The sequence below is a fragment of the Canis aureus genome, chromosome 4 (genome assembly GCF_053574225.1).
Source record: "Canis aureus isolate CA01 chromosome 4, VMU_Caureus_v.1.0, whole genome shotgun sequence".
NCBI classification, from domain to species: Eukaryota; Metazoa; Chordata; class Mammalia; order Carnivora; family Canidae; genus Canis; species Canis aureus.
The window spans coordinates 90,126,790-90,139,473 of NC_135614.1; the positions used below are offsets into that span (position 1 = coordinate 90,126,790).

The 12,684-nt window shown below is 58.1% G+C and overlaps 1 protein-coding gene across 2 annotated transcripts in view; it reads left to right on the forward strand.

Annotated features, from left to right (window-relative positions):
* Nucleotides 1-11,869, forward strand: part of ANKH (ANKH inorganic pyrophosphate transport regulator) — a 116,320-nt gene extending 104,451 nt beyond the window's left edge. For both annotated transcript variants that reach the window (XM_077896405.1, XM_077896406.1), the window contains exons 9-12: nucleotides 5,801-5,930; nucleotides 8,360-8,483; nucleotides 8,949-9,048; nucleotides 10,407-11,869. In XM_077896405.1, the coding sequence (XP_077752531.1) occupies nucleotides 5,801-5,930; nucleotides 8,360-8,483; nucleotides 8,949-9,048; nucleotides 10,407-10,520 (468 nt within the window). In that variant the 3' untranslated portion in view covers nucleotides 10,521-11,869. The remainder of the gene's footprint in view (nucleotides 1-5,800; nucleotides 5,931-8,359; nucleotides 8,484-8,948; nucleotides 9,049-10,406) is intronic.
* The last annotated feature ends 815 nt before the right edge of the window (nucleotides 11,870-12,684 follow it).

A 12,684-nucleotide genomic window follows, 5' to 3' on the forward strand; every position in this document is an offset into this window, starting at 1 on the left:
CATGGTCAACAGTCTCTGGAAATGAAGTCAAACGCAGACGTCCTGGCAGTGTTTCTTTGTGGAACTGGCTCCTCTTGGGACGCGCGGACCTGGCTGCCCCACTGTGGCTGGGTTCGCATGTTCTCTGAGTTCAGATGCTGATAGAAACAGCTGGCTTCTTCAAATCCCGTTCCCAGGCCCTCGTCCCAGGGGTGGGGACTGACGCCGCGGGTGACGAAGGGAGGCTGGGAGAGAACGCCCCTGCTGTGGGTCTAGTCCATGGACTCAGACACTAACATCTTAGACCTAGGAGATGTTTCTGGAAGGCTCGGGGCTTCCGTCATCCTTCGCACGTGCCGTAATCCTGCTCGAGGATTCTAATGTGCAGCAGGGCTTTGTCATAGCTTAGGTCTTCGTTACACAGATTTGGAAACGAAGGATAAATGCTGCCCCCGACAGAGCGGCTACGTCCGCGTGAAGCCTGCTTACCAGGCCGATGCCTGTAAGGAACCAGAGGGTCGTCAGAAACCATGACCGTGGCATCTGTACCGCCTGGGACCTTCACGTTCTGCTTGTGATGAAAGGCCGGTGGCCTCGCGGGGTGGTCAGCTGTAGAGAGCCTGATACCAAAAGCCGGTGATCGTGAAGGGAGGTTTGTCCAGAGGCGTCTGTGCTCCGCTAGAGATGAAAGAATCTTGAAACACAAGTATTTCCAAGTTCAGAATAGGAATTTCAGAGTCCATGGGAAGAAGGATCACAGACCGTCAAATAAAAGAGGATGGGGTTGTGGGGAGTGTCTCCGGGGGGGAGGAAGCCGACGCGGGTGACGTGCGCTCGTCCCATCTTGTCAAGAGTCCATGCTGATGCTGCCAGCGTGACTTAACGGTCGGCCTGCGTTCCCCACTGTGGGCACGCGTTCCCCCTTTCCTGACTCTAGGAGGAGGTTGCTGTCGTTCCACCTCCCTGGGTCCTTACCCAATATGTAAACCCTCTGGCATGCTACGCGGGCAATTGTCCCTATTTATATCAGTGTGGACTCGTGGGTAGCTCCTTCTGTACTCCGGGCCGTAACTCAATGCTGTATTATTCTGTGCTCAGACTCTTCCAGCCTCAGCTATTGGGAGCCTTGTGCTGAGCTCCTGTGTCCCCTGACACAGTCTCCAAGCCGATCACCTAGTTTATGTCCTGCCCTGGTCTTAGGATAAGCCGCTTCTCTAAGAAGCCCTGCCTGGTTCCTTTTATTAGAGAATAAACAGGAAAACCCATATCTGGGCATCGAATGGGTTGTTCCATTTTGCTGGCTGCTTCCTAATGAGATAATGTCGACAGCAAGCTCTGCAGGGGAAAAGTAAATAAATAAAAAAAAAAACACCCAACCCCTGCTCCAAGGAGAAGAAATAGTGTTCATTGTCAGTTTATTAGGTTTGTGTTCTGGTTGGAAAAGTCAATGTCATTAGGCTCTGCAAATATTTGAGGAACACGGCACGTCGTGGTCAGCTGGGAGGGCACGTATCTGAGGGAAGCCTCCTCCGGGCGACCCATCAGAATGACACTTTTCCTGAGATGTTCTTTGTTAGGTTAATTTCTGAAGCTTCTTGTTTTCTGAAACAGGCTGGTCAAATGTGATCTGATGATTATTTTTTAGGGGAAGTTGACCAGCAGACAGATAATGAGCTGCTCAACAACACCACACCTACTTCCAGGTTGCACATCTTCCCTGCTGGGCAACGTAGGAAATAGCCAGTTTTTGAGGAACTTGCTGGAAGACAAGGGGCATTTTCACACTGGAAGCATGGCCAAGACAAAGGGCATACTTAGAAATTTGGGGAGAAAAGAAAGGGAGCCTGGAGATAGGTCGTGTTCCTTCCCTTTGAATGGTTACTTGGGACTGCTGACACCCAGCCCAGACTGGCGGCCTTCAGCTACCTCGCTCTGGAAGACCCAGTCTAGACTCTAGGTGTGCGTGTGTGTGTGATTGAAAGCTCCGAAGAGGCACCTCGGTGCATGCAGCCTTGGCAGGGACGTTTAAGGTGTGCGTGGCACAGACGGAGAGCCGAGGCTCAGCGGGTCCCAGTGAAATACTGTGGAACTTTAGGAATGGAATATCAAGCCACCCTCCTGGGGGCCCTGTGAGAGACCCGCCAAATCACAGCGTCTTGTTTGCAGGGGACCAGGACGGTGGCCACCCATCCAGGTTAATATCCGTGTAAACGTCTCGCGTGACGTGGGCGTGCTCACTGCTGCTGCGTCCTCAGATTGGACTCCCCCCTTCAAAGGTTTACGGAGAGTCTCGTCCAAGGCGGTAAAAAGCTTCCAGGTGAACATTATCCACGTGGAGAAGCGAGAGGGAGGAGTTGCCTGGCCTGGCCACTATGCTTGCTTGCACCGTCCTGTCTCATGCACAGTTACACCCTCCTTTGTCCTTGGCCTGTTGAAACTTCAAGGCTACTTTACAGTGACTTCCAGATCTCAGGGATCGCAGCGTGCGGCGTGATCTCGCCTTCAGATAACTGCTGGCTATAGAATAAAGACGGCGTACCAGGGCGTCTCCGGGTTTTAGGAGAACATGCCCTGGGTATGTCCCACCAGCCAGGAAAACCCAGGATGGCGTGCCCCCCACAGGTCCTAGGACACAGAGCAGGTCCAGACTTGGGGCGATGCTCGCTTATCTTCATCTTTACAGCTTTACTGCGATGGAAAATATTTAGGAGGAGAGATGATCCATCTGTTCATCAGGGAAGTGCATTGTGTCCCTCCCAGTCCCGCGCTCACTGTCCTCCTGAAGTTATAATTACGTGGAGTTGCCGCCCTGCCCCGACCCTCCCCGAGCCGTGGGCGGGAACCTCCCCATTTCAGGCTGGCAGCTCCGCAATGGGAAAGATGACGGGGCCGCGTGTCCAGGCCGCTGGGTGATAAAGCTCTGCACTCTGGGTTGCTAGATCTAAGGAAGCATTTTCCCTTCACGTCAAAAATGGGGTGTGAGTGCTGGCATCAGGCAGGAGGGTTAAATGATTGTACATCTGTCATTTTTGAAAAGCAACGGAATATTCTTTCCAGATGCTGAAGAATGCATGATAGAATAAAAGCTCCACTACCTTTATAAGGGGGAACGTATTTATAATAGATCTTCCGAGATAGCTGAGAAAATATTTCAGCGCAACATAGTTAATGGGACCAGCCTAATTCCATGAAACTTAATTTACCCAAAGCCTAAAGGATGTTCTATTCTAAAATTTCAGCGTTCTGTTTTTACATGATTGTGATTCATACTGTAACATATTCACTTTCATTTTAAAGAAGAATCACTTGTACCTTAAGAAAAGGAGAGAAAGGAGCCCCTGGGGGGCTCAGTCGGTGAAGCCTCTGCCTTCAGCTCAGGTCATGATCCCGGGGTCCTGGGGGTCCTGGGATCAGCCCCGCGTCAGGCTTCCTGCGCAGCGGGACTGTGCTTCTCCCTCTCTCTTTCCCTCTGCCCCTCCCCACTGCTCCTTGTCACTCTGAAATAACTAATAAAGAAAGGAAGGAAAGAAAGAAAGATATTTGATGGAATTGGCAGGTGTTGAGCATTCTCTTCCAAAGTTGTATTACATTTTTTAATTCGGAGTTTGTTGAGCAGCTACACACGCACAAAGCTAAGGATTGTGGCCAACAGCCCTTCCCCTAGTCTGTGCGCCCCCCGCTCCCGAACTCCCAGACCCCCCGCCCCCCGCAGCTCTCTCCATGGATTCCAACTAGGGCAACCTCTGACGGCTGAGCTCTGATTCCCTTCTTTTCTTTTCTCTCTCTTTTTTTTTTAAAGATTATATTTATTCATTCATGAGACACAGAGAGAGGCAGAGACACAGGCAGAGGGAGAAGCAGGCTCCCTGCAGGGAGCCCCATGCGGGACTTGATCCCGAAACCCCAGGTCACGACCTGAGCCCCCCAAGCTCTTTTCTTGAAAAAATTATAGACCTTCCTGGACTTCATCTTTGTCCTGCTTATAATTTTTCTTAGCTTTCGTGTACTTGTCCTTCATTGAAGAAATGCCGGCAGCACCAGTGCAAACCCGCCAACCCAGGGGCCTTCCCGGCGCTTGTGGGACCTGCGCTGACCCCACCCAGGGACCCTTCCCCTCAGGACTTTTCCTTGAGATCCATCCTGTATCTTTTTTTTTGTCTGTGACTCCCTTGCTCTGGCAGAGGTAGCGCGGAGGCTTCTTGAAAGGTGTGTGTAGGCAGGAAATCCTCTGAGGCCTTGAGCGTCTGAAGACGTCCTCCTTCCAACACGTGAGATGGACGGTTTGCCCTGGCCCTAGGATGGGCGTCTCTGCTCCTGACCTGCTCCGAGTCTCTGCCCGCAGCAGGGAGCTCCCAGGCCCGGCTCTCTGCCCCCAGCCCTGTGGGCGCCCGCTCAGTGGTCCTCCTTCCTCCGCTCCGCTCCGTCCACCTGAGGGAGCCCAGGGTGGTCTTAAGGCCGCACCATTCAGCTCTCAGGTTTTCACCGTTCTCTCTTTCTGGAACTCGCATTATTCGAATGTGGGGCCTCTAGATCGCTCCTTTATTTTTTAAGCCCATTCTCATGTGCTTCCCGTGTCGCTGTCCTGCTCTGTCATTGTCGTAGATTTCTTCAACTTTATCTTGCTGTCATTTTGTGCATTTTTAATTTCTGATTTAATCTTTTAATTTTCAGAAGTGCTTTCTTATTCTTTGAATGCCTTTTTAAAATAACATTTCCATTTGGTCCTTGTTTCCTGGATGCAGGATCTTCTATCGCTCTGAGAGCGTCAGTGGGCCCCACCCCCCACCCCGTGTGCGCACGCCGGTCCGTCTCCACTTCTCTGCTTTGTCTCTGTTTCCTCCCAGTTTTTCCCCTTTGTTTTAGCCTCTTCAGCTTAGAGGCCTTCCTCAAAGGCTGACCTGCTCGTCCTCATCTTAATGGGCGGGCATCAGGAGCCGACTGGTGGTGGCTGGTCAGGCGCAGGGGTTGGTGCTCACCAGGAGCCTCCGGCCTGGGAACCCCAGGAGCCGCACAGAGGAAGACGACAGGGCCTTCCCTCCTCCCTGCCCTCCTCCCTTCCCTGCATGCCCGGCTTCTGGTGCCCTCGCCGCCCCTCTTACGTTGTCCAGAGGTGAAGTTCCAGGGCCGCCCGTCCAGGAGCCACAGTCAGCAGCTGCGCACAGGTTGCTTGCTGTCTGCACTTCCCACCAGCCTGCTGTCGGCCCTGCCCTCGCCCCACGTCCAGAAGGGCCCGTGGCCACACTTCCTGACGGCGGGGGGGGGTGGGGGGGTGGGGGGGGTGGAGGGAAGGGCTGGAGCAGCTCGCTGCCCGCCGCCACCCGTCAGGTAAACACGATCTGCTGCGTCAGCTGCTCCTTGCCCATCTGCTGCCCGGCAGTGCGCAGCGCATGGCACTTCCCTTGCTCCCGTAACTAGGCCTCGACAAGCCCCGAACCGCCGCTAATTTCAGCATCACTGTTGCCGGTTCCCCGAGGGGCGCATGTGCAGCGGGCCCCTCCGCCTGCCCATCACTGTAGGTGCTTCCGGGCCACTGCTCACTCTTTGGTTCAAGCCGTAAAACTCCCAGGACGGAGCGCGGTCGCCTGCGCCCACAGCTGCTCACGGCCCATAGGGCCCTCTGTGAGAGCTCACTGGGCCCCGCCAGCCCACGGCCCGCTCGTGCGTCCCCCTCTGCAGGAGGGTCCCCAGCGCGGGCCCGGAGGCGAGGACGGAGCAGGACGGGCCACTGTGAGGACTGGTGGGCAGGCTCACCTCCTCCCTGGCCCCCCGGGGGCGTCTCCAGACACCTGCCTGGCGTCCTGACTGTCCCTTCTGCCCCCAGCTCTGCTTCGTGATGTTCTGGACTCCCGACGTTTCCGAGAAAATCCTAATAGACATCATTGGAGTGGACTTCGCATTTGCAGAACTGTGTGTGGTTCCCCTGCGCATCTTCTCCTTCTTCCCGGTTCCAGGTAAAGACAGAGAAGGGAAGAGAAGGTCTTGCCACCCTCAGGCCCGACTCGGTCTTCTGTCTTTAGAACGGTTTGCGATCATGTCCCCCCAGAACCATAAAATCTCACGGTGGATTGAAGAGGTGCCCCCATTACCCAGTGGGTGGCTAGTTCCAGAAGCAAATGGGACAGCAGCCACGCTGTGTCTTCAAGGACTGAGGCTGCAGACACGGGAGAAAGGAAGCACACCCGGGGGGACAACGTGAGGGGTTCTGGGGGCCACAGGGCTGCCCGTGCCCTGGTGGTGTCCAGGCCACACACAGCAGGGCAGGGCTTAAGATTCTTCGAGCTCTATGCTCCAAAGTCGGCTTTATGATACGGTATTTAAAAAATACCATAAAAAATAGAAGGTAGGCAGGCTGGTAAACCCTGCAGATGTACAAAAGCAGCTGGAGTGAAGACTCCGGGAGCAGGGCCGAGGCCAGGCGGCCAATGGCCAGAGAGGAAAACCTCTGTAGCCAAAAAGAAGCCCGTCTGAAAATTCCCAACCTGATCGGGTAGGCGGAGGCTTACCGGTGCTTTATTAACGGGAAGCGCAGGCTGCGGGACGGGGGTCAGCAGGAGCTGCCTTTCCTGCAACAGGTGCATCACACGCGTTTGTACACCTGTGTGTGATGCTCAGGTAAGCGCGTGTCACTCCCGCTGTTCCTGGAAGTAACTCGCCCAACTGGCAGCCGTGGCTGCCTCTGGAAGCGGGACGAGGGCCTGGGCGGGGACTGTATTCCCTTCCTCACCTTTTAAATTCTGTACCAAGTGGGTTTCGTTACTTATTCAGAAATTTACTGCCTGGGGCGCCTGGCTGGCTCGGACGGAAGGGCATGCCACGCTTGATCTCGGGGTTGTGAGTTCGAGTCCCATGGTGGGTGTAGAGATTACTTGAAAATAGAATCTTTCTATTGCCCAAATAATCCACTAAATCATTCCACCGGGAAAGCAGGATTGACAAAGCCCAAGTTGAGAAGTAGCCTTGGAGGAGGCCCGGACCTGTGGTGCCATCCTTGAGCTGGACCACAAGCACCCCTGCTCTTAGACGCCTCCCTGGGGCCAGGCCTCTCAGGTTGTGGGAGGAGTGGGAGGGCGTGGCCGTGGGGTGGAGTCTGGTCCTTGCCCTGGGGTCCCCACGGGAGCCAGGCCGCAGAAGGTGACCCCTAGAGGAGGATGCTTCCGCTGGAGATTGACACGTGCTGTTCCTTCCCAGACCCAGCCCGGCCCCGGACAACTCCAGCTGCAACTGGACTAGTTTCTTCCTTTGGTTTGGGTTGGGGTTTTTTTTTTTTTTTTAAGTATTTTATTTATTTGAGAGAGAGAGAGAGAGAACGTGATTGGGGGAGGGAGAAGCAGTCCCCGCTGAGCAAGGAGCCTGATTTGGGACTTGATCCCAGGGTCCTGGGATCGTGCCCTGAGCCACCCAGGCGCCCCTGGACTGGTTTTTAATCTCTCAACTCACTTCTGTGTTGTAACGAGGGCTTCCAGCCAGGCGTCAGGGCCCTGTTGCCTTTACAACCTCGGGTTGAGGCCAAGCCGACGAGCATTCCAGTGTGCGCCCTACCCTCAGCCTCAGCCAGGCCCAAGGCCTCCACCTGGGGCAGACAGGGCAGCCCGTTAGATGAGGAGCACAGGAGAGTCTCCCTCCAAACGTACCCTGGACACGAGTGAACACTTCCGCCCCTCCAAGGTCTGCCTGGCGCTGCCCACCCTAAACAGAGGACCAGGTCACAGCCTCCAACCGCCCCTTGCAGTTTCAGACCAAATCTAAACGTCCTGCTGCTGGGGCCTGTGCTTCCCACGCTGCCCGTCCCGGCAGTCCTCTGTGCCCAGGCCGGGCACCCCCACCCTGCACTTCGCTAGCGTGGATGGGGGACAGTGCGGGAGGGCACTGCAGACCGAGACGGGGCGGGCACTTGAGGGAAGGGGAAGAGGAGATGGCCAGGGTGCCCCCGCCTTCCCTCTCCCTGCTCCCCCACCCTCCGGAAGATGGGGCCTCTGGTCCAGCTTCCCTCCTCACCCGCAGTCAAACTGGATGGCCGGCAAGTTGTCAGTGTTCAGTGTTTTCTCTTCTAGAGAAGAGACATCAGAGCATGAGGCAGGGCTGGGGAGGCAGGGGCAGGGCTGGAGGAGCGTCCCAGGGGCCAGCAGGCTCAGCGAAGACGGATGGGGGCAGTGACAGTGGAGAGGGGCAGCTGCCTGCAGGCCGGGTCGGGGTTACCCGGGGCCCAGAAGCAGGGTCAGGAAGCCTGGCAGGAGATGGTGGTGGCCAGCCCAGGGCGGCGGCAGCCAGGCCTGTGTCCTCACCCAGCACCCCACGGCCTCGGGTGTGCTGGCGAGGCAGGGGGAGAGGCCGAGGACCAGGAGAAGCAGGGTGTCGCTGATGAGTCCTTTGTGTCCTTCAGTCACCGTGAGGGCCCATCTCACCGGGTGGCTGATGACCCTGAAGAAGACCTTCGTCCTGGCCCCCAGCTCCGTGCTGCGGATCATCGTCCTCATCACCAGCCTCGTGGTCCTGCCCTACCTGGGGTATGCTGTCGGGGGCTTGGGGCTGTGGGTCCTTCTGCCACTGAAGTACGTCCCCCAAGTGTGTCTACAGTTAGAAGTGCTGACTGAGCCCTCCTTTCTCTGTTCAGCAGCATTCTAGAAGGGTACTTTTGTGGTCAGGCCTGCTCGCCGTTCACTGAGCACCTGCTGCAGGCGGCAGGGCTGGAAGGACCAAACACCAGGGAGCAAGGGCGGTGACCCCGCCCTCAGAGCCCACCTCTGCCCAGAGTTGGCGGGGAGGGCGGGGGCCCAGGTGCAGCCCCGGGAGGGTGGTGGGGGCGGCTCACCCCGCAGCCCCAGGTCCCGCCAGGTGGGGGCTCCTGTCCCGCGCAGGCCTCACCAGGGCTCTCCTGCAAGCTCCCTTCCCCGCCTGCACCCTGCCTGCATCTCTGCCCGTCTGTGCCTCCGTGTGGCTGACACACGCGGCCCTTGTGTTCTCCTCCACAGCGTGCACGGGGCCACCCTGGGCGTGGGCTCCCTCCTGGCGGGCTTTGTGGGAGAGTCCACCATGGTTGCCATAGCCGCGTGCTACGTCTATCGGAAACAGGTGAGTCTAGCCCCAGACCCGCACACCTGCCCCCGGGGGGACACCATGCCGGGGAGAGGGGGACCTGAGTGGCTCCCTGAGGGCCCCGGGGGAGGTGGCCAAGGCGGTGGCGCCTCTTGTTCACACCTCACTGCGGCTGGACGCACCCTGTTCACGGGAACCCCAGGGACCCTCTAGGCCAGAGCACCTGGGCCCCAGGTCAGGGTGGTAACAAGGGGACCCGCTGTTGCACTAATCTGTGGAGTAGTATGGCCCGGGAGTGACAGCCAAGGGATGCAGCCCCGTGGCCTAGTCCTGCCTGGTCTCCCGGGGCAGCTGTATGGCCCGGGAGCCACCGCGGAGGACGCAGCCCTGCAGCCTGGTGCTGCCTTGGGACAATCTCAAGTTATAGACACTGAATAATGATTGAACGGTGCCAGGACATACTCAAAAGGTGATTCCTGTTGCAAGCCTTCCATCCTCTGAGTCCTTATCCGCTCAGACTTTATTGCTGAGGAGGGACCAATCCAGAAAATGTGGGGGGTCAGGATGCCCTCTCCCCTCCGCAGAGCGTCTCCTCTCCTCAGCCTCCGGCCCCAGGCCCCTCCAGGAAGTCTTCCCAGCTGCCCACCACGCGCCGCACCCACCTACACACTGGGCACTTTGCACCCTGAGCACGGAGCTCAGTTGTCCTGCAGGGTCGCCCACCTGTTCAGGGGTTTAGTCCTAAGACCATGACTAGGGAGCAGGACGGACTGGGTGGGGGTGGAGACGGGCGGGGCCGAGCATGGGTGCCGGGGCTCACCTGGGTGGTCCCCCAGCCGCGGCAGCAGGTCAAGGGCTGAACTTGGGAGACGTTTGGGCCCAACCAAGGTCGGGGTTTTGCTTGCCTGTGAGATTAAAGGAAAGAGGGGCGGGGCCCAGAAGTGTCTATAATTACGGAAAGGTTCATTGGGGCGGATGAGAGGGGAGAGAAGGCCGATGGGCTCGGGCAGGGGCCGGGCGTGGCAGGAGGTGAGGACCGAGTCCTTGTAGCTGACGCCAAGGAGTGGGGGGGGCCCTGGAGAAGGGGAGCCCCACGGAGGAGGGGGCGGGGCGGGGCCGAGTCCTGCAAGGCCGGCGCGGGGAGCAGGGGGAGACCAGCCTGGAGGGGAGGGGGGAGGGGGGGAGGGAGGGGGCTGCGGAGGGAGGCGGAGGCCGCGGGGAGGGGGGGGGGGGAGGGGGAGCCGGCGCCCTGCACCCTGCGCGGCGGGCCTGGAGGCCCGGAGGCCTGGAGGCAGGATGGGCCGGAGCCGCCCGCCAGGTCACCCCGGGGCGCGGGGCCCCCTCCCTGCCCCGCCCCGGCTCCGGGCCGCACTCAGGCGTCCTCTTGGGTCTAGAAAAAGAAGCTGGAGAGCGAGCCGGCGGCGGAGGGCGAGGACTCGGCCATGACGGACATCCCGCCGGCGGAGGAGGGCGCGGACGTGGTGGAAATGCGGGGGGACAACGACTGAGCGCGGGGCCCGCGGGCGGCGGGGGCAGCGCGGCCACGTGACCCCCCCCCCCCCCCCCCCCCCCGACCCGCCCGACCCGGGGCCGCGGCTGCGCCTCCCCTCGGACAATCTGCGCCTGCTGCGGCCCAAGGACGGCGGCCGCCCCCCCCCGACCCCCCCGACCCCCCCCCCCGCGGCCACCCCCGGCGCCCCCGCTGCCCCCCGGGATCGCGCCCCCGCAGCGGCCCCGCGCGAACGCGGACGGACACACGGACGGACTCACGGACACACGGACGGACGCGCGGCGGGGCGGGCTGCAGAGCCCCGGGGGTGCAGGGGTCGGGCTCGGGGCTCGGGGGCTCGGGCCGCGCCCCGGACCGCACCTGCCGCCGCTCGGCGTCCCCGGGGAGGGCCCGACCCCCGCGCCCCGCGCCCCGCGCCCGGTCCGCTTAGTCCCAAAGGGAGGGAAGCGCCGCCCCCTGCCCGCCCCAGCCCGGCCCCCCGCGGCGACACACTTTGTAGCGACGGCGGAGGCGCGGGGACACCCCGGGAGACACATTTGAAATCCACGTAGTGCAGTCTATTTTTCTAAGTTTTGGAAAGCGGGTTTTTTTCTTTACAAAAATTATGGACACAGTTCACTAAATTCTTGATTTAGTCAAAATTCCTAGACGGAAAGAACCTAAACACAAAAATATTTTAAAGATATAAATATATACTGTATATGTTATGTAATTTATTTTAGGCTATAATACATTTCCTATTTTCGCATTTTCAATAAAATGTCTCTAATACAATACGGTTGATTGCTTGTGTGCTCCCCAGACTTGCAGTTGAGACGTATTGTATCAATGAACATTGTATGTTATTTACAGCAGTTTTGGAGTCTGTCGTTTGTATATAAATGTAAGGATCAGTACGCGACAAGACAACTATTTTTCGTTATGGGTAAGGGTGGGAATGGGGCCAGCCGGCCTAGACAGCAGTGGGAATGCAAACATACACTGGAAGGGCCAAAGAAGGAAAGAAAACAGACAAGCCTTGTGTGTTCATTGTTCTCAGTACGTGTAACCATATTGTTCCTCGTTAAAAAGCAAAACAAAAAAGAACGTGAGGGCATAAAGTCAGCCACGAACATCACAGGGCCGCATCCACATCTCCGGACAAGTGACCTTGGGTGTGCCCACCGTGGGGACATACTTCTCGGCTTCCTCGGAGAGACTTCCTCCGTATCATGAGTGCTGGAAACTAAGACGCGGAGCTCACAGGCGGTGCAGGGGCAGATCTGACAAGACGGGGGGGAAAAACGTCTAATTGTATCAGCTTTTTAAAAGTACATGACTAGAAAATTAAACAGCAGTATTTTTTAACATGTGTGACTATCTCATGCTTGCGGGGCTGGAGCTCAGAGATCAAATTGTGAAAGCCACTTCTTCCTCTCTCTAAAAAATGGGGAGAGAGCAGCTAGAGACGCCTCATGATGCAACTAGAGCACGGGCCTCAGGGACCCATCGGGGGTGAACATCACAGGCGGTGAATATGTGGCTGCCCAAGGGACACGGGAAGCCACCCACACCCAGACCACGATGATGACAGACATTGTAGAGGTCGTGTCCAAAACCTTCCACCTGGAAGCACGCCGACCCCCCGCACTTCCTTCACTTGGGCTTAACTCGCGGCCTGACACACAGTGGCCTGTCTGCATCCACCCTAACCCACTTTCAGGGGTGGGAGCAGCACCCCTTTTACATTGCCTACCAAAGATTTCCCCCGCAGGTTTCTTCTTAACTGCAAGTCGCTCAGCTGACAGATAGGATGAGAAGGGCGTGCTGCCTACGAGAGCCACGGGTCAAGGACCATGACAAGCCCAGCGTGACTTTAGAGGGCGGAGGACTGCCTTGGGGGCAGCTCAAAGCAGGCTTTCCACCCTGAGGGTGTTCCCAGGTCGGAGCAGCTGCTTCTGTGGCCTCTCTGCTTTTTTGAGGGTCATGCGCCAGGTCGTTCTAAACATGCAGGTGCCGTCTGCTCTGTTCCACTTGGAGCGTGGTGGCCCCGGGCATCAGATGCCCAAGACGTGAGCAGAAGGAACCAGGCAAGGCTTGCTCCAGGGAAGTCGGGAGAGGGTTGGACCTGTTGGTCGTGAGGCTCAGGGCGTGCTGTGAGGTTTGGACGTTGGCCTCTCTGG